General features: G+C 45.5%; 1 protein-coding gene across 1 annotated transcript; it reads right to left on the bottom strand.

Moving 5' to 3' along the window:
* Window positions 1–432: 432 nt before the first annotated feature.
* On the bottom strand, window positions 433–22,668 carry PPTC7 (protein phosphatase targeting COQ7). Its single transcript, XM_075434293.1, has 6 exons — window positions 22,342–22,668; window positions 12,813–12,992; window positions 9,831–10,029; window positions 7,514–7,637; window positions 5,424–5,553; window positions 433–4,051 (listed from the first exon to the last, which is right to left on the bottom strand). The coding sequence occupies exons 1-6, from the start codon at window positions 22,541–22,543 to the stop codon at window positions 3,993–3,995; spliced, it is 894 nt and encodes a 297-aa protein (XP_075290408.1). The 5' UTR covers window positions 22,544–22,668; the 3' UTR covers window positions 433–3,992.
* Window positions 22,669–26,567: the final 3,899 nt, after the last annotated feature.

The raw sequence follows: 26,567 nt of genomic DNA on the forward strand, positions 1-26,567 counted from the left end.
GCGTCACGCGTTGTGCAGGCACGCTGCTTCGGGGGTTCAGCTCGCCAGGACCTTCTCACGGGAGAATTCAAACTCTGTTATCACTTCAGGCAAAGTTAGCTGCTGCTGTAGAGTTAGGAGTGCTGAAAAATAAACCTATCCGCAAACACCTTCCTGCTGCAGCACAGCTGGGGGGTTTACAGCAACGCTGTGGAGCTAGCGCGTAACTGAAGAACCGGAGCTGTCATAGAAATGCATTTAAAAAATAAAAGTGGTGCCTGACAGCAGGCGTCGGAGGGGTGTTTGTGTTTCAGGCTCGCACTCTTCTCTGCCCTCTCCCTGCCTCTCCCTTCAACGCGGGCGCAAGCAGGAGCCCAGCGCGCTCTGGGGCCTGCGCATCTCTGCACCACCAGTGACATCACCGCGTTAACAAACAGAGGGGGTGAAGTCAACTTTAAATAACACATTTTAGTATAAATACTATATTTATTAAATATCTTTACAATTCATTTAAATGTATTTACAGTACTATTCCTGCATAAGTTATACCTCAGACATGAAATTCACATAATTGCCTCTTAGGTAAGCATAGGTGATAGTCTCATTTAACAACAACAACAAAGCATCCTCATTAGACACAGACTCCGATTTGCTTCGTTATTTCAGCTATCTTTGCAAGAAACTACTCCATACAGTCAGTTGCTACACAGCCGCAGCCTGGTTTTTCCCCCTGGAGACGGGATGTCCGTTCCCGAGAGACTGAGACCCCACCCCAGAATCCTTCCCACCTTTGCCAGACCCTCGCCTCTCCCTTCTCCTTCACTTGGCCGCAACTTTCTGGTCCCCAAAGCTGGGCTTCGGGTTGGTTTTTTCCCGGCCATACCTTCTTCGCAAACACAGCCAACGGGTGTTTAGAGGGGAACTGTATGCTGCAGGTCTCCCAAAGATAGCCGGGCAAGTAGCAACGAACCACAGTTTCTCCAATTCCCCGCGTCACAGCCCTGTTTCACCCACAGCCCCAGTAACGCTGCTGCAGGAACTCCCACTCCCACCAGCCCCAGGACCTTGCGTGGTTCCTGGCGCGTAAACCTCCTCCTCCTCCAGCCCACTGCTCCCAAAGCACCGGCTCCCGGGAACACCCCCCGCAGCAGCCGCACGCCAGCCTGCGCGCCGCTCACGCATGCGTCCATTTGCCACATCACCTTTCCTGGGCCTTCTCTCGCCCACAGTCACAACCATCTAAACCCTAGGAAGTCTTACGGCTTCGTGCAGCGTTTGAAGTTATTTTGATAGTATGGGCCCTGTCATCTCCTCCAAAATTTTTTTTGTGCGCAGACAGCTTAAGTTCATAGGAAGAAATTAGCCTTGATATGTTTAGAGTGCACATCTTAAAAACAAAACAAAAAAAAACCCAAAAACAATCAAGCATGTGATAAAAATATCAATTCTTTATAATACAGTATTGCTTTATAAACAGATGGAAAAGCTATAAGCTTTACTGGTCTTTGGTGTGTCCGGTGAGGGCTGAACTCATGATTTGTAACTCAACATCCAAATTTGTTCTTTAATGAAACAAAAATTACTCGGGATGCAATAGGAGGCAAAGGGCTTTGCCAATGCTGCTCGGCTGAGTGGCTCTGCCGCAGCGCCCGGGCCTGCCGCCATGCCCGCCGGGCAGCCCAGGCCGGCTTCGGAGCAGGCGGCCGAGCCCGCACCCGGCATTCCCGAGCCCAGCGCACGCAGTGCCTGGCGCGGGGCGAGCGCCTCGGCCACCCTCGCCTACGGGATCCGCATTCGTCTGCCAGGGTACAGCTCGGGGACAGGGGGGAGAGCGAGGGCTGGGGACGAGCGTGCTGGGAGTGAGGGGTCAGAGCGCAAGGCAGCCCAGGTCTGCAGGGGCGGCACTTCAGGGGAAGACCAAGGGAAAGAAGAATTGATCCAATCTGCTCTAATCAAGAAGCGCGGCAGTAAATACTGGAGAATAAAATGTAAAGACACCCAGATTTGGGAGAGAAGCCCCCCCAAATGCTAGAAACAAAGCCCTGTACTGCAGCGGGAATACATTCCTCCTAGCGAGACAGCTAATGCAGCTTGTTCAATTTTAAAAAACAACAAAGACTGACAAGTTGTGCAAAGTTCTCCACCACTCACTGTCCCACGGATGGCAAAGCTAATTAATTTTTTTTTTCTTCATTAACATAATCCTCCCCATACCCTCACCAAAAGGATATTTTGGTCAAGTTAGGGTAGTTAAGGCATTTTGACAAGGAATTACAAGGTGATTTAAAATAGATCGCTAACATTATGCCAATTTAGGAATAGCAGATAAATTACCGAAGAGCCTCCAAATTAATCACTTATTATAACTGAAATGCCTGTTACAAGCATGATGCATTGAAATATAGTAAGATGACATGTACATGGTACATGTTAAATGATCTTAAATAAAAGCTTGACATAGTTACGCAAATATACAGTACAAGTCCACAAAAATTCTTTAAACAAGTTGAGGTAACCTCAAACTTCAACAGTTTTAATACAATAAACCAGGTAGTAAAAATCTCCTTTCGAGAGCAGGTAAGATTACTTACTGACCAAGTTTAACTGCACTCACCTAAACAGAAACATTACCCGACTTTTTATATATATAAAAACATGGCTTTAATTTATTTCTACATACTTTTCTACCAGCAAAAAAGTTAATGAAAAACTGACCAAAAAATATATATATATATCTTTACAGCTATCGGCTTTTTGTCTGAACCTCAGGAAAGAAAAAGGAAAGCTTGCTGGAAGAGGGGGAACAAGCGTGAGCTACGGTAATCCGAAAGGAAATGTAATATTGCAGAGTGGCTGTTAGATAACTGTAAACATCATTAAGGTTCATTCCGCAAACCCCAAACTTGCGTTACTGAAATGTAAGTTTTGCTGATTATTCATTAATAGTTTCCGTACTCACTGCTGCTGCCACAGCATCAGCGGAGGTGCTCGCAGAGGATCAAGTGGACTTACACTGGTGCAGCATACTCTGTTCTACGCAAGCGAGAATGGCAATTATTAACACAAATTATGCTTCGTTAACAACGGAATTATCTACCAGAAGTGAAGAGGTTCGGCGCTGAGGATGAGCTGTTCTTTGTGCAACCTCCCACTGCAGCATTTACGCCACGTCATCCCGCGCTGGTGGGACGGGTTAAAATGCTGACAGGACCTCAACTTTGGCCAGCTCGGCTTTCTGAGACTGAGTTCAAATTTCTGTGGTGTTTGTTTTTTTTTTTTTTTTAAAAAAAATAAAATTATCCACAGCCAGAACATCCAGATACCAGGCCCATTACAGACGAATGATCTGCAGAACTTTTAAGATCACAGTTAAGCACCTGAAATCACAAAACACATTTGCATCCATGTAACTTGAACTAAGTATATGTTTTTTGAAGTTCCGTACTAGAAAAGGCTCCTAGGCTGACACCACGCATGGCAAGAGCAGAGTGTTTACAGCAGTCACAAACCTCCTGAAAACCGGAGCTTAGAGACACGAAACCTCGGCTACCACTGTAACAAGACTATGCTTATGAAACTGTGTTCTGTAACAGACCCTTAATGAACAGCGAACGTTCCTAGCAAATAGAGTAATACGCCCTCCTGCAGAGGTTCTATCTACTGAGTCTAGCTTGAAAGATGATAAACCAATTCTACTCCTTTGAAAGTCACATTCCGAGCGCAGTAACGATGTGGGATTGATCCCCCCCTTTTGAGGGCAATGCCTAAGCTCTGAAGGACATGCTTCGAGCCTTGAGCTTCTCCACTTCTTGCTGGCAGACGAAGACCAGTGTACTGCGAGAGTGGTTCTCAACCAGGACTTCGGCTGTGTCTCAAGACGGGCAACGAGCTCGAGAACCGGCTGCCGAGATCAGCTGCAAAGGAAGAAAGCGATCCTGCCAGCAGGAAACTGTCCGTGTGAAGCTAGGAGCTCGGGGACAGCGAGAAGGTCAGGAGCTGACCCTGCGGGCCCGTCAGTCTGTGTACTCGGCTACGATAGAAAGAAGGACGGTGATGTCATCTGGTTTTCCCCCTGCAACAGAAGGAAAATAAAACTATTTCGTCAAACCGCAGCGGGTCATCTTATCATCTGTGACACTGCCTGATGGAGAGCTCTCTGCAAAATCAGTTTAAATGTTCACAGACTGGTTTGTGCAGACATGGGAACGCTGCTTCCTCCACCTCCTTCCCAACACGCAACTGAGGGTGGCAATGACATCACCACAGCAAAGCAGCGCTCTCCTTTTCGCTATAGTGAGATCGCAAACTACTAAAAGGAGTACAGAACCTTGAACAGAGCTGTTAGCCGGAAGAGCAGAAAGCCTGTTTTCCAGCAGGCTATTTATCTATTTAATAAATACACAAACTCCCTGACATTGATTTGTTACGAGCACAGAGCAAGAAAGTCACCGTCTTTTCAGGAATTTCTAGTGTAAATCAAACACCTCTTTGGCATTGCCTCCAGCACTGGATTACTGCGTATCTTTCTAACAGCTGCTTCACATTTTTAATAGTCACCTCAAACCTCGACAGCTAGAGCAAAACACTCAAGCCCTAATGCAACAGCTCGGAGGAGAGGTACTTTGTCATGTGGGAAGTCAAACCAGTCCTCTGGACTCGGGGGAGCGGCGGTTTCACTGCTGAATGATTGAGCTTTGTTGCAACACGGAGCCCACGCGTTACAGCTATTGTCTCTGCCTTTAGGAAAGACACTCGAGGTCTTGCAGGAAATCCTGCCCTCCTGATACAATGAGATCATCATCACTAGCAGGGCTGTATTTATTTATAAAAAAAGAAGAAAAAAAAGAAAGGTGTTTTGCTAGGACTCTGGACTCTGCCAGGTGTTGGTATCTTTCTAGAGCATAGGGAGTAGAACCAACGGCGATGAGGATGCTAACGGTAACAAGAGTCAGAAATTTGAACTGAAAACATACTCCAACACCAAAGAGTGGTCAGAATCTTGATTAAAAAGCATCAATAATAGAAGACCTTAAAAAGCAAAAAAAAAAAACACCCACCAAAACCCAACATACACCCCACCCCCCCCCCCAAATCCAAGGAACAAGTCAAGTACCGTTTCCCCAAGAGCTTGGTGAACTTGTATCAGGCAGCATTCATGGGGCAGGAGCATATATATTAGTTTAAAAAACCGTAAAACCTAGTGCTCTGCGTTCCAGCTGCTCCCCCACAGGAGGCTTCCGATCAGCCGGGGCCTGGGATGACCTGCTTCAGGAGCTGGGGTCCTTGCCAAACCCCACGCGCTAGATCGGCACTCTGCTGCCAACCCCATTTCTTACTGCTCCGTTTTCCTACCACGTTTTGGCACGACAGAACTTCACTTTGCTGAAGATTTCTCAAAGATAGCAGGAGTGGGAGGAGTAGGAGAAAAAACAACCCACCCTTACCTCTCACATTCAGTCCATTGTCACATGCAAACTGTGCAAACGGCGACATGTAAGTGGGATCATATGCCAGCTCGTGAGCTTGCTCAGCAATGCTTCTTGCAGTCTGCTGTATACTCTCGTAGTTGGAGTTCTAAATTTAGCGAGGAAAAAAGTTTATTCTTACAAGTCAGTCAACCGGGAGTTGTTTCGCTGATGCGTGTCGGTTTTACAGATCCCTGACTGCCGGACCCTCTCTCACAGATCAGGGCGCTGGTTACCTCCTTCTCCTCCAAATGGAACCCTCACCATCTTTTAGGCTTTATAAATTTGGGTTAGAACTGCAAATCTTCACAGCTGAAGTCCAGGCCTCTATTTCCTACCAGCAGCTGCAAGACTTGGTTTTGGACGATTTGCAGGATTTAGAAACTTAGAAGACTAATACTCAAAACAGACTGAATGGTCTCACCAGAGGGAAGCGGGGTATCTGATAGCGATACGAGCTGTTCACACTGAAACGACCATCCTTCCCCCCCAGCGTAGGCCCCGTTGCAGTAATTACACTTTACCTTGAACGGCAGCCTTACCTCGCTGACCCTCAGACCCAAGCCAACAAGAGCACACTTGGGGAGAAAGGGCGCTTTAAAAGTTAGGTGAGAAAACAAAAATAAAATCTATTGAGCACAGACGCTTTCTACAGACTGCATTTTAAGGGCCATTTTTCTGTGTTTCAGTAACTCTGCTCCTTTACTCCAAGACTTCTCTCACTCAAGCCAACACAGCACGACCAGCACTGCTCTTTTTGTTTGTAACGATTTTAAAATGCGTCGCCGTTTCAAGAGTCTTCCCCGCAGCCTGGGGACTTAGCAGGCATTCACATGACGAACTTTTGGCTGAACCTCACCGGGAACTTCAGTGCCTCTCCCAAACACGCCAAAAGGTGGAGCTCAACTTTCTTCCGCAGGGGAATTCCACCTCCCGCGCCCGCCCAGGCTCACCTCGCCTTTGGGAGCGCAGCGGGCAGAGGGATGAGGCGGGCAGGTCAGCCACCAGCCCAGCAGGCCCTTCCAAACCAGCACAGCACGCCAGCGCAACTCCAGCGCTGTCGTTCATTGCCTTTGCTAACCAGACCGAAGGCCCTGCGACAGCTTGTGCTCACATGCTCCGTTTCACACACAGCCGTACGCCTCTCCATTTCAGACCTCAATATTGCACCGGGCAGAGAGGAGAGCGGCAGTGGGGACTGCAGAGAGGGGCAAACGCAAGAGGCTGCCTCATGTGAAGAGGCCTCTCCGACACCCTGTCTGTAAGGCAGCATTCTCTGTCTGACAGCACCTTTCAGTTATGCAGCTGCAGGATAAGAGCAGGCAAAATCTTTTTAAAACCACACTGTAATTCTACATGTTAACCTATTTGCATTTCACAACAAAATAGTTTCCTCAGGGAGGTTATACATATTGATATCTCCTAAGTATACTTTCCTTTCTGTAAGCAAATAGCCTTCAGCTAGATGTTCTCATCCAAATTAAAATATTCTAATGTGTTTTTACTACGTAAAAAAAAGTGTGGTCACTAACCTGTAAAAGTTGCCAGTAAATATTTTTTTACAGAACATTAAAGATTTTCAAGCACATGCAACCCACAATTCAGAGAGCCCATACTACTTTAGAATTACTGGTTTATAAGCCTTCAGAAAAGCTCCAGATTTTTTTTATACAGCTCACCCCCTCAAATAACCCATGACAGAATGCCGTATTTTCATGCATATCACCTAGAACCTGCAAGTACCGATAAAATACGATGCGCAAGCAGCTGGCCAAGGGCCGTGCCTGCTACTGAACATCTCCCTCTTTCCCTTCCTCCTCTCCCTGCTGCTCAGGACGTTTACGCCCAAGCTGCGGCTTCTGGGTTCAGATCCAAAAGACAGGGCTTTGGGGTCAACGCCCCTTTCGACTGCTCACAGGTGGCATTGCCTGGAAAGACTCTAAACGATCGCGCTTTGTGGTGGGTCTTCTACACAAAACACAAAAGGCACACGCGTGAAAAGTAATGGCAGTAACTACGAGGGACAAGCAGTGCAGAAGATGGGAGAGATGCAGAACACTCACGCTCACCTTCAGCTTTTTTAACTCCTGCAGAATCATGTAGTCAGGCATGTTGTCAAACAGTCCGTCTGTTGCAGTCAAAATGATGTCTCCAAGTTGGACATCAAAAGAAGTACTATCAGCAGCATCAGGGCTGTGAAGATGGCAGAGATGTTAAACAAAAGGACTCCAGCTTTCACTAAGACACCAAGCAATGTCAAACTAGCACATCGACAGCTTTTGTAATTCACTGCTGCTATGTGTTCTACGAAAGAATCACTAACCGTGGAGCTTCTGCACCAGGATGGCTTGTCAAGGAAGCCACAACAGAAGAACTGTGATTGCAAACAGGTAATGTTCCAGCTATTACACAGAGGATTTGCATTTAAAATTCCCAGATGAACAATCCTGCAAACTAATCCGCTTCACAAGTGTATCTCCATGGAAACCATTAAGGAGAGCGGCAGCTCAGGGCTTCCTTCTCACTCATCTTACACATGTAAGAGAGCTCTACTTGAAAGGACAATTCGTAACAGGAACGGCCAAAACCCTTAAGGATTCTGAATCACTTTCTAATGCAACGGAATATGAAACACATTTGGAAATAGCTACCAGGAGACCATAGCTGGTTGGTCTACTTATGTCTAATAGATTACACAATCCCAAGAGGAGAAAATATCTACTTTGGCCACGAATATCGCTGCAAAACCTGATCCTCAGAAGCAGCATAATGACAAACCCTTCATTTTTAAAGATACTTCAGGGGTCTTTAACAGGGAGAATCTGCTGCATCCCATGCCACTCGGCTATGCCAAAAAGCAGAAGAGCTGCTTTGCTCAACTGATTTGTAGCTGCAGGAAGGTTAAAAGAGTTAAGATTGCTTGCTTATTCCCATGTATTGCCAAATTTAACATTTAACTGGGACAACAAATAAAAAAAGTACTGGAGAAGCATTCAGACAACACGCAAGAGTACTAATTAATGTCAAGAACAGTGCAGTAAGCTAGCCAGAAAGCTATTATCATGATTCAGATCTGAAGTGGGGGAGCTCATTGATCTTGCACTTTCTTTATGTGATGGCTCAGATTACTTTGCTTTCCTGACTTGCACCGGACATCATCAATTATCTTTGTGCTTTTTATTTTGTCCTCCCATGGATGAAAAAGTGTCAGAAAAATTAAAATTTTTATAGCTCTGGAATGTCAAACAATCATTTAATTTTAGTCTAATAAAGAGGTTAGATTATTTAAGGGTTCTAATTTCAGAGTTCTATCCCAGCTTCCTCTCTGCAGTCTCATGATGAAGTAACAAAACCACATGTAAGAACTTCACCAACGTTTTCAAAAAGAGCTATTTTGGCGTTAGAAGTTACCCTTACTGCATCAGCCTTGACATTTAAAGCCTGGTATCCAAACCATCAGATGCCTATTGCATTCCCTCTATGCTACGGTCACTCTGAAGATCTCTATCACCCTCCTGTATTCAGAAGCGGCGTATCGCTGTAGTGAGGGTACAACCATTGGTTTGAGGACTGCATTTTAATACATATTTGAAAGCTGAGGGTTTTAGGGAGTTGGGGGGAGAAGTTGGGGGTTTTTTTGTTTTAAATTTTATTTCACTGGTGAGATTTCACAAAGTCAGATGATGGATCAGCCTGACATTCTTAGAGGAAGACACAAGTACAAGTCTGCCTTTGAAACGACTCATTTCTGTGAACAGATTGTCCTTTCCTAACACTCTAATTTCCCAGCTTGATGTTCCGCCAAACAGTTTTTTCGCTCGTTTTAGTCAAACACAATATGCTGCGGGAAACACAGCTATTCGGAAACCCAAGTTACAGTCACATGTCCCTCTGCTCTATTCTTCAAGTACTTGCTACCTCACTGCCAAGATATCTAAATTAGCCTACTCCAAACCAGCCTCAAGAGAGCACAGACAGGGACTGGTAACGAAAGCCACTGATAAGACAAACCACTCCTGCAAGACGACCGGCGCACACGCCAGCCGCAGTCTTACTACAGCAGCTTTATTGGGTGACGTCTTTCCACAGAACAGAACATGCCTAGTGCACACCACAGACTATGGGAACACACCATCACGAATGAATAATCACTAGCCCAATAAATTCAGACTGCGCAACAGCATACAAAATTTGTGAAGTACAAGGCGAGAAATGCTCACACTGCCTAAGGACAGAGGGCAGGTGTAAGGCCCTTGGGCTGGACACACGCTTATATCCCCCACGCCACGCTGCACTATACAAAGAGCATTGTAGCAGCGAAACTGCATCCTTTTGGGAGCTAATCACATACACAGATTAAAAATTTAAGATCCTCTCCCATCTTACCTGTCACTTAAGACAACTCCTTCTGCTTCTGGCGGAGCTATTGACAGTTGGAACGGAGTGTTGAAGTAATGCTGTTGCTCATCGGATCGATGTACTACTTCTCCTCCTCTGACTACCAAAAATCCAGAATCTCCCAAGTTGGCTGTATGTAAACGATGACTTGTTCTGTCCAGAACTACTATACAAGCTGTACTGCTTCCTGGAAACACAATACAGTAACTGGAGTTAGCCTTACAGAAATTGCTTATTCTTTTACTGATTCACGGTCCACTTATTCAAGTATTTATCAAAGCTTACAAACAGAAGAAATAGAAATACTCAATAATGCCAAAATTGATATACGCTAAAGATAGAAAAATGCTAGAAAACTTTGCAACACAAACTATGATTTTTTGTATGGAACGCACTTTTCCAGCTTTGATTTCGGTAAAACACATTATGCTGACAAATACCTGGTTTGTTCCACTTTATTTACAGTTTTCCCTCCTAACATAGGTCAGCACATTCTGCTATAGGACTGCATTTACAGAAGTCACATAAAATACTGAAATTCCAAAATCATTGAGATAATAGAATTCTAGTAGCATCCATTCAATGCTAGGTGCTCTCCACACAGTTTCACTCGTCAGCTGTAAATAAGCCACACCAAGTAAAGAACTACCTGCAATTAAGTACTGGGTATTATTGCATTCCTCTTGCCAGAACATTAAAATACTTTTCTTCATAGCACAGCTTTGTAGACCTATCTTCAAGTTTAAAAAAACCCATCACAAATAATAATCCTGTCACATCATCAGGATACTAACTTCACAAGTTAAAAGCAAACCTGTTTCAGAGAAAAATACTATTCCAGATTAAAGCAAGGCATAACAGAAACATATCTACTTGTCAGCCGTGCTCAGAACTATCCCAGCCACGCTTGAGGGCACTGAGGAATTCTTGATTCATTCACTGGGAAGTAGCCACCAGCTGTGCCCGGTTGCAAGCCACAAAAGTAACTGTATTGCAAAGATACCCATCCACAGACTAAGTCCTTCACAGCAAACAGCAACCACTTCATTTCTGCAAATAGGACAGCACATCCACCAAACGAACTTTCATTCCTGAAGAGGGTGAAATGCAGCTAACGCATTTCTTCTTGTCTTCTGCCTCTAACGTGAGTCCCCGTATCACTGGCTGGCGAATAGCCTTCACCTTCTATCCTAGCGTTCTTCCAGTAGAAGTTTCCACGCACAGCTACGTGTTGGACAGCCCACGAGCCTGCAACGAACTACGCTTACAATCAGGCTTGCTAGTGCAGAAGTCCAGCTGGCTCTAGGCATCACCTATTCCAGATGTTTCCCCTTCCAATATTCGCTCCAATACACTTGCACTTCATTTGTTCTCTAGTGGATATATAGGACCTTCCCCTCTCTTACTGAATGGCGAGTCAAAGCAGTCTCCTAGTAAAATTTCAGATTTTAGATGTCATAGTGCCCAAGATTCTTCTGCAATGCAAGAATAGCGTTTAAATAAATGGGACTGTTTCTTCCCACTTCAGTGTTGTTTTAAAGTATTTGCTAAATTCAGTTCTGAGGAACTAAGTACCAAGACTTCATGCACAACAGCAAGGAAAAGGTATCGCCTAATGAATCCTCCTTAATGATGTCCTCTCCCTTCACTTTATTTAAAATAAACTCTAAATGCTCATTGCTGTGGTAATTCCAGGGTTGTATTTCTACTTCTAAAAATACTGTTCTCAGTTAAAAGAGGAACACTAAGGCTCATTAGTTTCAAATTCTAACTCTATTAGCAGAGTGTACCTAGGAGGCCATGTGTGGAATGCAGATCTTGTGACTCAGCGTATGCCGCTTTTCAGAACTGGAAAGGTCAAGCCAAGCAGGGCTGCCTCCGTCTATAAAGCTGTTGTGAGAACTCTCACCAGTGGCCCACTTTGTAGATCGCTTACAGCTACATCTGCTTTGCACAAATAAGCACTATAAAACACACAAAATTCTAATGTAATTACCAACCACTGCTATTTTAGTGACACTTGAGGTCACTTCTGAGGTTCGAACCTATTCTTTAGGCATATAATGCGAGAACATCTGTTCCGAAGCGCAGCAGACAAGTTAAATATAGCTTACACAGCCCTCTTCTGGCAGAGCAGTTTAAGGTCAGGTGAGAAGCATGCGTATCACGCAGGGTAACACTTTCTTGGTGTGTAAGAGGTCACATGCCCTTCAGAAAAGTGTTCTGTGTTCAAGGTTGTCAGCTGAGGCCAAATGTTGCCTCTCTATCTGCTCGCCGTTTTCAAGGCAGCTGGATGCCCTGTCTAAAATCAACTTTGACACAGAATATGCTAAGCATTTGCTTTAGTTGGCTTTCAAAAAAGTCTGTAATGAATCCCCCACAAAGAATTATAAAAATAATATATGGTACCAGTGATTGTATAATACAAATTACTTAAGTCAGCCAATCATGTTTAAAGTTCAGTGGACATAAAAGGCAACAGGAGCAGTAAGGCAAGGAATGAGCAGAACTGCTCCCAGTGATCGTCACAAAATATTTTTGCTTGCATAGCTAAAGCAAAAAGCCATAACCAACCATTCCGAGTTTTCAACAGAGAACAGTTATTTATACACACGTAACAGAAAGAATGAGCGCACAGGCCATGGCGTATTCTACTGCTGAACTCGCTCTGCAAACTCTCCGCAAGCACTGGTGAATTACCACCCATCGCACATAAAGGCTGTTTGCCTTCTCTTTTTTTTTTTTTTTAAATATATATACACACACACACTCCCTCAAGACATTTTTTTAAACACATAAACTAAAATAAAGACACTACCAAGACAACCACATTTCTATGTTTTTTGGTTAATTAAGAGAAGATAACTGAATGAAAATTTGTTGTAGAAGCTGACAACAGATTTAAGCAACCTTGACCAAGTATATGTCTAGATAACGTACAACACAATTTATGCATTTTTACTCTCTTACCAAGCAAAGGTACTTTGTTCTGCAGCAGCTCACAATAACCTGCGGTGAGAATCCCAACAGGATTACTTGGTACAAACCGTCCTTCTTTTACTAAACGTTCACACGTTCGCATTAGAGTCCCTGAGAACTGCGAAGGGTCAACCCCATAGTCTCTCCAGCCACCTACACCATCTGCTACCCCTAAAAGAAAACAGAAAACGAGAGTTATACGAACAGAAATGGTTTCCAAAACAAGGTTTTTAATTTTTGACATCACTTACGTTATTCAGTAACTAAAAAGTAGGACATAGTACCTGCTTGAAAAACATTTTTGATTAAGAAAAAAAGTCTAAGGATTTGTAAGATTACCAGCTCCTAAACAAATCTCTAAATATGATCTGAATCACTGAAAATAAGGTAAAAGTCTAATGCTGAGAACTCTGTGAGGAGGCTGACTTCACTAGAGGACAACTAACAGGGAACTGCTCATATGCAGGATAATGTTTCCCATTTGGTAATATCAATTTCTGTAGAAACTAAACTTCCATTTTAAAAGCGCGTTCAAAAAACCACGTAACCAACATAATGCTAGGACCTACCCTTTCCAAGCACAGTTTGCTGCTTACAGCTTCAGCCAGGCAAGAGAACGAAAACTGACTGCGATCCAACCTAGACATCAGCAAATCAGACCACTTCTGCCAAAGCAGAGGCAAACAGTGAAGACACACGTAGAAAAGGGGGGAAGTCAGAGGGAGATTAGCAACAGGTATGATATTCTGCTGCCCATCTGGCTGAAGTATGTTGAACTTCCTCAATTGGCTTTAATGATAAAAGTAAACTACTGTCTGATGGTATTATTTGAGAGATAAAAATACTTCTACTTGGAATTTTTTTTCCAAAAATCTTTTTGATCCTCAGCATGTAAGGGACTAATCATTTCAAGCACAGGTTTCCTAACTTCATAAATCTAAAATGGTACGTTCATGACAAAAGCACAAAAAGCCCATTCCAGAGCTCAGATTGTACTGAAGAACTTCAGCCTCCTCAGAAAAAACGCCGCTATGAGCAAAGGCACGAAAATGTGACTGAGAAGGTAAAACTAAGTTTGCCCCGTCTACAGATGCCCTTCACATCGGACACCATCTGAAACTGAGACGGAAGGTTTAGAGCTGACCTTGGCATGAACTATAATCTCACAGGAGGTTATAGCCAGATTCTGAACAGCCTATCAACATTAATCAGATTTCTCCCAAAAATAGTGCACAACCTTTCAGACACCTGCTTTGTCCGTTGCTTTTCTTACAGGCAGATCCCTGTCTTTGCCTCTTCGGACCAGACCCTGGGAAGAAGCTCATGCAAAAGCAACCCTGGCGTTCTCGGAAATGCCTTTTCTGGTTTCTTCAGGAACAAAGTAATCCTCCCTTTACAGGTCCCACAACTGCAGGTTAATACTGGATTAACCCTTTCCTTTCTGCTGTCATGCAGGCAAGTCTAGAGTAAGAGATTTTCTATTAAGAAAAAGTTCCAGATTTAGAACGTGAAATAGAAACTAAGCTTCAGTTCGGCTGACAATGATTGCTTTACATGAAGCTACCAGACAAGCAGATTTTTTCCATTTAAGAACACCACAACCCAGAGGTACCTCTGCTAGCTGAATACAGCATCGCCTCCGTGACAACAGGGTTAATGCACTGAAAAGACAATGTTTGACAAGCACTGGCCAAAGCTTCTGGCTCCTAAAGTGGTTATTAAATAAGCTCATCAGAAGTTACAGAGTTCCCTCCAGTGATCAGTAAACCATTTCTGCATTAGTCTTCTTGGGAAATACTTAAATAGAAACACTACAGCATCAATATAGAGTACAAGAAAGTTGCCACAGCAAGCACCTTGTAAGGTTAATTATCAAAACCTACTTCAATTTTTAAAGCAAAAATAAGATTATGCCACTTGATTTTCTTCACTTACTTCTTACTCCAGGCAGGAAATTTGACTCTGTAATCATGTCAGCACACTTCGTTGCATGGCTCGGGGTAGAGTATGGCTTTGCCTGTCTGCCCTGCTGCCTGCTTTTTGCAAGCTATGAACAGTTTCAAGTACATTTTGCCAGTGCCTGCCAAAACAATCGCCCTCTAGACGGTCCACAAGTAGCCCCTCTGACTTAGCTTTGTGCCATACTTAAGAAAACAGATTGTCTGCTTAAGAATCGGCAAGACAGTTGTGCATGCCTTCTCCATCGCTGGTACCAAAGCAAATGGGACCATCACGCTCATGAGCGGGCCCCGGAGTGCGCTTTCACTGTAAAACCTCATCAGCTCACTAACTCCTGTACCACCACTGGCATCTACTTCTTGTCCTTGCCCAAAATGGACAATGTGGGGTTTTTGCAAAGGTTTGGGGTTGGTTTATTTTTTACATCTGTGTCTCTACAGGACAATGGGTCAGTTCATTTAATTTAAGCTAAATGACCTTGTTAGCTCCCAAAGCATGGTTCATGAACACTGCCAGAGCAGTCAAATGCTTCCTCCTGCTCCGGCACAGAGCCAGGAATTACTGCTGCCACCAAGAGCAACGGCAGTACATAGGAAAGGCACATTCAAGGAGCCCTACACCACACAGTGTCACCTAGAAAACATCCACCTTGATCATTTTTGTCTTAAAGGAAGATTTTCACATTCCCTAAGATCTTTAGCCATCGTGTCCTACCTTCACCATGGTTTTAAAATAAAAATAGTATCTTTATGTTCTACCTTCACAAACTAAACAGTTTCATGGAAAATGAATATGTGATTTTGAAACAGCCTGAACAAAGGGCTACTGAAATTGATGTAAATTGACAATAAAGTTTAAGAAAACTTTGTGATATTTGATATGCAGCAAAAAAGGAGCAAAACTACTTGTGAGATATTTCAAACTCCAGAAGTAGCAAGAACGAAGAATTCTGCTCAAAAATGGGACTAATTTTTACATAATGGCATGTTTTCCCCTCTGTCACCAAAGGAAAATTCAAAGGTACCGCTACTGGCAGTACCACTGCTAAGGATTAATGCCAAACTCTATTCATTTATATTATCTTTGTTTTCATCTAAGACAAAAAAGAAAACTGTAAATATTCAAAATAACTACTATTTTAACAAGCGAAGATTACTCATGTTTTCATTTTCTTATATTTCACAATAAAACACTAAATATTGTCTTCCAGTATCCATTGTTTAACTGAAAACACCCATCTTACAAAATACAAATCACTGGACATTTAAGACAAACTGCACTGCTGAGAATAATTTCTGAAATTGAACTGCACGCAGTCCTTGATTTTTTCTAAGCTACCCAGTAAATCAGAAAATTTTATAGAAAGAATATTTCTTTAGATATTCCCCATTCAAGCCTATGCAGAAATTACACAAACGTCCACGTGACACAGTGAAATGCCCGTGGCTAGATGAGCCACCCCTGTAAATAAAGCAATTGAAAATTTCACAATAAATTACTTCAAAAGAATAAATGCTTCTTCTATATTATGGAGACCTTTCAGAATCGTTGAGAGTTAACGCTCCACTACATCGCCTTCTGCTGGAAAATATACAAGTACTACTGCCAGATTAAATACTCGCTGCATGTGTCAGTCCAAAAACTGGCTCTCTCTAACTTCTTAAAGGTTCAGTGTATCAAGAGCTCTCAGAGACAGACAGCTGTAATGAAGTTTAAAGACAAAGCACAAGTGACTGATGCTGCAGCACCAAAACCAAGCAAGAGAAGCTACTGGCACTGCAACTTGTTAAAACTTCTTTCAAAACACTAAAAGCACCTGGGATACAATACCAGTCAAAACGCAAACGTACAGTTGACTGCCAACACGTAAGTTTAACTGCAGAAGCCCAGGGAACAGCCAGCCAGTGCTGAGACTAATAATACCTGCTTCTGCAAGTCAGATCCAGATGTTCTATCTAGTTCAGAGTAAACAAAAACTAAACAGGCTTAAAGTTCAGGACAACATCATGATACTAATCAAACCCTGTTTAATATAAATAGTGTTACGAGTGGAAGTTCTGGCTAGTTGGCAAACTAACCTGCCCATGGTCAGAGTCCAAAAGTACTGCCCTGTCCCGAAAATCTCTTGAAAGATGGGTACTTTCAAACGTTGCATCAGCTAAGAATAATAATCACACACAGAAACACCTGGCAGGCACAAGTGTGCCAGCAGAAATTGCTTCTGCATGCAACCACAATTAACTCTGTAAGACACTCCAAGCATCCTATTGAACTTTAAATTTCTTGAGACCCTTACCTGAATTAGCAATGAACCGCTGATAAAAGAACAAAGGGCTATATGTATGACTGAATTTCTTCTGCATCAAATAAATAAAATGGTAACAAAGTGCAATCTGCTGCACTACACAAGTCTGAAATACAGCACCTAATACTTGTAAACATATCAGAATTGAGATAAACTGGTAAGATTTCTTGTTTTATCAGCTACGAGACAAATCACACCCCTAGACAGGTTCTCCATCCAAAGCAAGTCACACGCTCCACGCCAGCACCAAGTCTCCTAGCAGCTTCGCTGGCAGCACGCATGGGGTCACAATGGTACAGCCAACGGGTGTCTGTGTCCCCCCCCTCCAGGTTTTGACAAAGAAATAACCTGGTTAAATACAAATCTCTGAAGGGAGATGTGTGTGACTGATAACTAGTTACAAAAGGAAAGGTTACTTAGTCTCACTGTGCATTTTAAAAGTTACAGTAGACCTTAAGCTACCCTTCCATTACACAGAAAGGCGCTGGAAGAGTGACAATGAGGAACAAACAGCAAGAGGTGAAGTGAGAGACAATGCTGAAGAACAGACTGAAGGAGAAACAAGGAACTGAAAACATTAAATTGTGCACCTCCTTCCAGGAATAAGCAGCAATTCCTTGTATCTTCTCCCCACACGCCCAATAAACTGTTGTTCCTGCAACAGGTTTTTACCAGGTAAATCTCTTCCCTATTTTATTTAAGCCTGAGAAATCACTCAGTGGATTTTGGGAGTGACAGGAGAACACTAAATGACTTATCTTTGAAAGTTATTTAAAACTTCCTTACATAGTTATAACTACTTAATCTCTCAAGGTGTGGATCAACCCTGGAACTTCTTTTTGTAGCTGAACAGCTACTGGCGGTTGGCACTCAAACGATGAAAAGGCGTAGGTACCGCAGACAGACATCAGCCAAGCTGTACTGAAATTACTTACAGTCCAAACAATCTCAGGATCACATTAATAGCACAGATGAAGCAAAGCAAACAGGAGATCTTTGCAACATTTCCTGCGACATAGGTATGATTAACGCCTCACCTACTGTACTGTGTTCAGCTTTGCTTATTTCCTTCTGTGCTTTCTGACAGAACCTGCTTTTTGTTCAAGTTAAGATCTGCATATGAATGGAAAATCGTCCACTATCAACAAATATCAATAGCAGTTACAATTAAAATAAGTGTTCAGTTGCACATTCTGATCAGAGTATGTTGCGTGCAATGCCCTTCCAGAAACTGTGGTAAAGAAGCATAGCCAGATTTTAGTTTCATTCTCCGAAAGAGAGCTACCACATTTCTAAGAGATTACACTCAACGGTACTTAAGAACAGCTCTGCTAACATTCAGATTAGCTGTATTGACAAGAACGTCAGTGAATATGATTGTTAATGGGGATGTTTCTCAATAATCTGTAGTTTCGCTACAAATGATAGTACTTACGCTCCCATGGTAAAAAGAAAATCCATTTGGTCTATTACAAACTAAGACAAATGCCATTTTTTCAAATCACTGGTTAGTCCCTCTAAGAGGCCCTGAGTTGTCCCAACAGAGAGGGTGAAAGGCTACTCTGAAGCAAGCAAGGACTCGCGGCCTTTCGTGTGACAAGCTGTGATAAGGCAGCAATGTCTTTAATAGGTATGATACCAAACAAACCACTTAATATAGCCTTTTATGACCTTCAGGCATCAGAGTAAGAATCCCTTCCTCTACAGCTGCCAGAACAACCTTGACATTTCATCCACAGATCCTTCTACATTTTGTAGTTTACTTTTCTCGATGCCAGTGAGACTAACAATATTCCAGAGGCTTCGCCACTCTAGAGGTTTACATACCTCCTACGCAGGCTGCTGACAAACTTCATCTTCAAATAAAGTGCAATGCCTTTGAGTGTAGAGTAGCTGCCCTATAATAACCCCCAACCCCCAAAATAAAATCAAGTTTCGCAGCAGATAGAAGAGTTGCCAAATTTTAACTTTGCAGTGAACAGTTTTTTCCTACTATTGCTGGGGGACAGAAATAGTTTGGAAGACTAGTCAAGTCACACTGGCTACACCCAAACTTCTACCCAGCACAGACATTGTACAAGTGATGCTGTCACGGGATGCGCATTGGTTGCTGTAATGCTTCAATAATGAGTCACACACAGCTTGGAAAATCCATAAAAAACTACCAAAGACATCGGGAGCCTGATAAGGCTAGAATAAGCAAGGCAAGGCAGATCCCAGTAACAGAAAAAACAAACACTAGACATCTCAAAATTTCTAAGCAAGCTTCAATGTTTAGTTTTGTTAAATGTGTGAAATGTTTATATCAAATGTTTAAATTCATTTTTAAAAACTGTGGTTTGCTTCCCATGCATCAAAAATTCTACTCCTATGCTGTTTAGAAAAGAACAAAGGTGTCAGTTTCTGATGAGTTTTGTTTTTCAGCTTTAAAAAACAACATTTCTGTCCTTTCAAGTTATAAAGGCAGGTATGAAGAGGCATATAAACATCTACCAAGCCTCAAGAAGATATCTGAATATTCTGAAGATCTGGCCATCCAAGACACTAACAGTGAACATAAAAAAAGGTACAACCTGGTACAAGCAGCAGCAAAAAGGAAACATGGGCCTGAATCATAAAGCTCTAGAGATTAGTATTACTAGTAAAGCCATTTCCTTTCCTCAGAGTGATCCCAAAGGGAACACTGCTTTTGAGTTTCTTCTTTCTCCCTGTGCTCAGAGCAGGGAAAAAACATGCAAATTTAAAAAGGTACATATGAGGCAGACATAAAAATAAGAGACAAAACCCCCACGGATTCAAGTACACCAGTAACAGGCCTTATTAATTCTTTAACAACTATGGGAAGACTGGAAATAACATGAATCTTCATAAGCTTTCTGTTGATCTTACTATGAAAGGATAAAGCACGGACAAGAAGACACTGTTAGACTTTCAGTGTTTAGGCTATACAGTGTACATATAACAAAAGAAGTGTTTAGCATTTCTGTATCTACTATAAACACACTGCCTAGTTAACTTTTGTTTGACCTAAGAAAATGAATCCCCAAGCACTCATGCCAAGTGGCTGGGAGTAGCTCTTTCACTGTTACACCACACCCATAGCCACCCCACACAAGCATGCTTCCCATATACTGGTTCTCGTAAAGACTGGCACGGAAGAATTTTAAAGTAGTTGTCTGGCATGGCTTTGTCGCTGATGACTACCAGCACAGACTAACTCCAAGTGATACACTTTAAATTTACTGGACTCTAAAAGCACTCTTACTGTGCCTAGCGTTCACTTTAGCTAAAACCACATGAGCCTCTTCATCAAACTAATACTGAAAAATGAAGCTTGAAAAGCGACAGTTCAGCTCAGCCAGTTTAGCTGAGGTGCAGTTACGCAGGTACTGAATTAGTACGAAATTTATGAGGATCTTCAAAAAACAGGTACAGAACCTCAGATCTGTGATAAGTGTAAGAGGAATCGAGGTCAGGGAAATGCTGGTGCTGAAACTCTTTTTGCAGCAGTACAGAAGAGCTGGTTGAGAAAGCAAGAGCAGAGAGATGACCACAGTAGCAGAAAGAAGTAGAAAACTACTATGTCCATAAGCTTAACAACTACAGATGAAGAAAAAGCTTCAAGTTCGACTGCATCAAAACCCATTCTGAGCATTACTGTTGCAGAATGTACAGTGATCTTCATTTTTTTTGCAAGTATATTAGAAAAGCAATAACTAACTAACAAGAAAATAGCTTTATAGGGGAAAAAACCACAGCTTTTCTATTTAAATTACTCTCTTCTTGGTATTTAAGACATTCTGATCTGAAGCCTTCACAGCTGTTTGATCCTTCAGTGGAATTACAATTCTGTTTGTTTTCAAGTTTCCATGAAAATTAATGCAAAGACCAACTTAGAAACGCAATTCTCTGTTGATTCCAGCAGGAAGACAAGCCAAGCTGTAGGTCCACATATGGTAATTACCAAATATGGCCAAAACCCCCTAAAGACCATCAGATGGGTCTAATTCTACCCACTTCCCCACACAAAGAGTTCACCTATAAGTAAAGCAGATTCTGCATGTCTCTTACGGGCAAATACTGATTGCTCAATTATTTATCAGTGGTGGCCTAATATGAACTTCAAAGGCAGCCAACCTTAGTCACATGTTAAAGTAAGGTTGTCCAACAGCTAATTCTAACAGGAAAAAAGTTTCTCTGGAACAGGCACAACAGAAAAGCTGCAGAGTATCTAAAATGTATTGACCAGTTTTCCATACCTCCTTGAAAGCTGTAGCATCACCCTTAGGGTAACAGCTCCCTTGAGAATAGTCAGCAATACTGTTACCTAGCACCAAGTTACAGCCTCCTGAAAAAATGTCTCAGCTGTATTAAATGGTAACCAAGTTAAAATGACAGCACCAAACTGGGAAGACTCACCAAGCACTGTCACATCATGAGGCACTGCAGTGCAATCACACCAGCACTAAATTAAAAAGACCAGGGGGCAAGTGGCAGAGGGAAGTTTTTCCTTTTAAATGTCAAAATTTTGGTGAAAATTTACTTGCCATTTGCCCAAAAACTAACTTTTGCAGAGTGTCAGTTAGCCAAATTCAACCTTGACTACATGGGAGAAATGTCAAGTACTGTCAAAAGCAATGCTGCTTATAAACTGCAGATTCCACCGAGTATCTGTAATTATTCACTACTTCTAAAATTTGAACCCTTAAGATTCATTTTGCACATGAATCCAAAGCAGAGAGCGTAATCGGGATAGAACAAATACTGAAACTGAAGTTTGACATTTGAAACCAGTCTCAATGTCACTTTGCCTTTCGCTTGACAAGGACACAGCACACGCTAAGATCAGGAAGTGTCCGTTTCAATGATCCTTTATCTGGAAATGCAATACATGCACATGGGCCTCGGTCAGGTTTTAAAGCGAAATGCACTACAAATAGTTTCACGGGCTTTGGAGGCCACTAGGCCTTAGAGGCACCTACAGGTGAACCCGCCAAGGCTGGGCCCCAGCGCCCGGCACCCACACCACCCCATCCCAAAGGCAGGCTCAGCGAGGCAGGCGTCGTGCTGCGGCAAAGAGCACGAGGGCTTTCTTCTGAAACTTAAGAAAAAGAGAGAACTCACGCTGACATTTAGAGGCAGAACAGGCTCCTTTGTCTGCAACCGAAGCCCGAGCCACTTCACCACGTGCGGCTCAAGGGAGGCCACGACGCCAAAGCCCCCTCGGCACCCCCGAGCAGGGCCTCGCCGACTTACCCAGCACATCTGCCGACCGGTGCCGGGCCACGAAGCAGGCGTCATCCCCGTAGCACATGCCTTTCTTGAGGATGCCCTTGCGGAAATCTTTGCCGAAGCCACAGCTGGCTGTCACCAAGCTGTAGTCACGGGAGTCCGTCTGCGAGAGGCCGCCCAGGACTGCCCGGGCCACCAGCCTGCCATAGGAGAGCACCGAGAACATGGCGTGGGGCGCCCAGCAGCCGAGGGCCAGGAACGCGGGGAGCCACCGGCGCAGCCGCCTCCCGACCTGCCAGCGCCCGCCGCGGGGAGCCAGCCTTCCCCCGCCCGCCGGCTCGGCTCGCCTCAGCCCCGGCCCCCGCCGGCCTCGCCCCTCCGGGCCGGCTCCTGCCCTCGCCCCCGCCGCCCGCGCTGCTCCCTCACGCCCCGCGCGCCGGCGCCTCACGGCCGCGCTGCCGGCAGCGCCTCCGCCTTCCGCGGCAACCCCCCCCCCCCCCCGAGGGGGGCTCTGCTGCTGCTGCCGCCTCCTCCTCCTCCTCCTCCTCCTCCCCGGCCGGCGCTGCCCCGCGAAGGCCTCCGGGCGCCCTCCCGCCGCAGCCGTGGGCTGGCCCGGTCAGAGCCGGCGCTGCCCCCGCACCCCGCCGCCCGCAGCCGCCATCTTCCCCGCGCGTGCTGAGGCCCCGGCGCTCCGCAAGCGAGCGGGCGAGGAGGTCAGGTCAGCCCCGCCCCGCCCCAGCGCGCGTGCGCAGCTGCCTGCGGCCGCCCCCCTCCCATTGGCTCCCCGCCGCGCCTCATTTGCATGTTGCGGGACAATAACACCCGGCGGCTCCCGGCAGCCCCTGCGGCGCGGCCCGGCGCGGCCCCGGTGAGTGGCCCGCAGCCCCGGCACCGGGCCGACCCGGGGAGTGGGAGGAACATGGCTCCCCGGCTTGCAGCCTTTTTACCCGCAATTATTCCAATTACGTTTTCAGCACCGGGGCGAGCGAGGCTGCGCCCAACCCAGATCCTTGCCCTCCACGCCCATATCAAGCCGCGTGTCTCGCGTGCTCCGAATAACTTGAGGGGACTCGGTGGCCGCTTGTACTTTCTGGCTGTTAAGGGCGGTTACGTGAGTCACACCACGCAAAAGTTTATTTTTAAAGGACGGCTCCTCCTGTTTTTCCCCAACGGGATGCAGTTCGGGGTAGAGCCAGCTGACTGCAGCACGTGATGTTTGCGTGGTTTCCGTGGAAATCCACCAAAGCGCGGCGCGTTCATCCGTTTTGGGTAAGGGACGTGAAATGCCAAACAAAACCCTCACGAGAAGGCCACGTCACCACCCAAAAACCACTACAACTGCTGCAGTTGCAGTAGCGTGTGATAGAAACAAAGGCAGCGAGCCGGCTTTCGGGCGTCCCCCTGGACAACCTCAAAGATACGGACAACTTCAAGGCATCGACGCTGTGCGGACCCACCACGCTCAAAAAGACCCGATTCCTTATCTTTTGCAGCTCGCTTTTCTGTGCTGCTTATCGCAGAATCACAGAATCGCAGAATGTTTGGGGTTGGAAGGGACCTCTGTGGGTCACCCAGTCCAACCCCCTGGCCAAGCAGGGTCACCCACAGCAGGCTGCACAGCACCGCGGCCAGGTGGGTCTGGAATATCTCCAGAGAAGGAGACTCCACAACCTCCCTGGGCAGCCTGGGCCAGGGCTCCGTCACCCTCAGAGGGAAGAAGTTCTTCCTCATGTTCAGCTGGAACTTCCTCTGCTTCAGTTTGTGCCCGTTGCCCCTTGTCCTGTCGCTGGGCACCACTGGAAAGAGTCTGGCCCCGTCCTCCTGACACCCACCCTGCAGATATTTAGAGGCATTTCTAAGGTCCCCTCGCAGCCTTCTCCTCTCCAGGCTGAACAAGCCCAGCTCCCTCAGCCTCTCCTCGTAGGAGAGATGCTCCAGTCCCCTCATCATCCTCATAGACCTCCGCTGGACTCTCTCCAGTAGCTCCTCATCTTTCTTGAACTGGGGAGCCCAGCACTGGACACAGTACTCCAGATGGGGCCTCACCAGGGCAGAGCAGAAGGGGAGGAGAACCTCCCTCGACCTGCTGCCCACACTCCTCCTAATGCACCCCAGGATCCCATTGGCCTTCTGGGCACCCAGGGCACGCTGCTGGCTCATGGTCAACCTGTCGTCCCCCAGCATGCCCAGTCCCTTCCACAGAGCTGCTCCCCAGCAGCTCCGCCCTAGCCTGTACTGGTGCCTGGGGTTGTTCCTCCCCAGGGCAGGACCCTGCACTTGCCCTTGTTGAACTTCACCACATTTCTCTGCACCCAACTCTCCAGTATCCCTTTGGAAGCGCTGAGCAGGTAGCTCTGCGCAACCCGCACAAATCCATTTAATGCCTCGGCAAACGCAGGCGTGAAGAAGTCGCTGCTGCTGCATTACACAGCCTGAGATATGTAAATAACAAAACAATAGGCGGGTGTAAATAAAGCGGAGGTAGGTGTGAAACCTGAACCCCAAGCTGGCTCCAGTGAAAGGAAAAGCTGTGCGGTGTACTGCACGGACCCAGCCCACGGGGAATGTTACTGAAGCACCGTCATTATAACAGCGTTAGGAGACGGCAGGCATTTCGCTTGCTTGTACCTTGACAAGAGACAATATTCATAGATTCACAGAATCATTAAGATTGGAAAAGACCTCTAAGCTCATCAAGTCCAACCGCCAACCCAACACCACCATGCCTGCTAAACCATATTCCTCCCCTTTAAACTGCTAAAGGCTTAAGCAATGCATGACAATTTTCCGCCTAAAGCTGAAATTGTATCCAAACTTCTTAAAAAATTAATCTGCCTGTTAGAAAGGGGAGAAGGAAAGCACACAGAACACAAAAGAGCCGCCCAGGCCCAGCCTTGGGGAATTAGGAAGCTGCTGCGCAGCCGAATTTGCCACCGCGCCGGAGATAAGGGCGTGCTGCTGCCAGGGCCGTCAGGGTGTGTGAGGTGACAAACAGTTCTTGCGAGGTGGCTCTCCTCAGCAGCAAACGTTGCCGCCGCACCCCCTCCTGTATCTCCAGCAGGAAAGGGAAGCACATACTTCCAGAGTTTGCCCCACAGAGTCACTCCTTCCCTCCCCTCGTTCTCATCCTTCCTCCTTGGCCAGATCCCTTTCAGGGTAAGTCCAGCCTGGCCTAAGCCCTTTTTCCCTAACGCAGCAGATTTCTGTACTGCCAACAGTGCCAGGGTGCCCCGAGGCAGCTCTGGTCAGCGCCAGGTGGTCTGTCCTGCACCGGCCGCGTGGACGTTGCTTCTCAGCCCATGACCCCTCGCCGCACTTCCCACTAAACCCGAGTTCTCCGAGCCTCAGGTTTCCCAGAGCTGAGCAGGACGCTCCCCGCGCCGCTTTGCCAGTCACCCATGGCTTGCAGATTGAGAAACTCGGTGCGAGCGCAGGGCTGTCAAACACACTGGGCAGAGCGTGACGCCGCGTTTCGGCAAGGGCTCACGAGCCAAGGCACGCCAGGAGCAGTTCGTGCTCCCTCCATCCCTGGCCACCCACCCAGCTCTGCCCGGGCAGCCAAGGAAGACGATATCATTTACTGCTAATTAGTAACCTTTGCTGAACTCTTTCACTCCTGTGCGATGACGCTGTACCCAGATGAAAAATTGCTGTTGGTTTTCATTCAGAGGATCGCTCGGCTCCTGTGAGACAAAGAACAACCATTTTTACTGAAAGAGGACAGAATTGGCTTTCCCCACTGCTCAGTACCAGTCCTGATAGATCTCCCTGTAAATCCCTCCCAGTACATGCCCTGCTGTCTCACTCCGTATTATTTTTGTACCCTGAGGGTCGCTATCCTGCCAAGTGGTATTTGTTTAAAATTCTCAAACGCACAAATTTGGCACAAAAACTGGGGCAAAGGGCATCCCCCTGGTTACTGCAGCTCGGTGGAATCTTCCCACCTCAAAGTCCAAGCTCCATTTACATCAGTTCATTTCAGCTGCAAAACAAAATGAACTCTTCCTGCTAGGCTTGCTCAGACAGACTAATAAATGCAACCGGGAGTGCTAAGCAGAAAGGCTGTGCCATTTAATCAACTGTTGAAGGCACAAGCAGTTTTTCAGCTTGTATTAAGACTGATTCACTTGTAGCTGACGTCAATCCTCCCTCCCTGCTATCTTAGCCTTGGGATTGGAGTATGATAAATATTACCTGTAATGCCATCTGCTGTACAGAGACAGCCCAGGCTTCTCACTATTTATTTAAGG

This window comes from Opisthocomus hoazin, chromosome 13 (genome assembly GCF_030867145.1).
Source record: "Opisthocomus hoazin isolate bOpiHoa1 chromosome 13, bOpiHoa1.hap1, whole genome shotgun sequence".
In the NCBI taxonomy this organism is placed as follows: domain Eukaryota; kingdom Metazoa; phylum Chordata; class Aves; order Opisthocomiformes; family Opisthocomidae; genus Opisthocomus; species Opisthocomus hoazin.

Excerpts from the sequence above, each read along its gene's own strand:
- PPTC7 (XM_075434293.1), bottom strand. The coding sequence starts at position 22,543 with ATGTTCTCGGTGCTCTCCTATGGCAGGCTGGTGGCCCGGGCAGTCCTG. Across the intron at positions 5,554-7,513 it reads AGGAGTTAAAAAAGCTGAAG|AACTCCAACTACGAGAGTAT; the intron begins GTGAGCGTGAGT and ends CGCTAAATTTAG. Across the intron at positions 4,052-5,423 it reads CAATGGACTGAATGTGAGAG|GGGGAAAACCAGATGACATC; the intron begins GTAAGGGTGGGT and ends CTTCTGTTGCAG.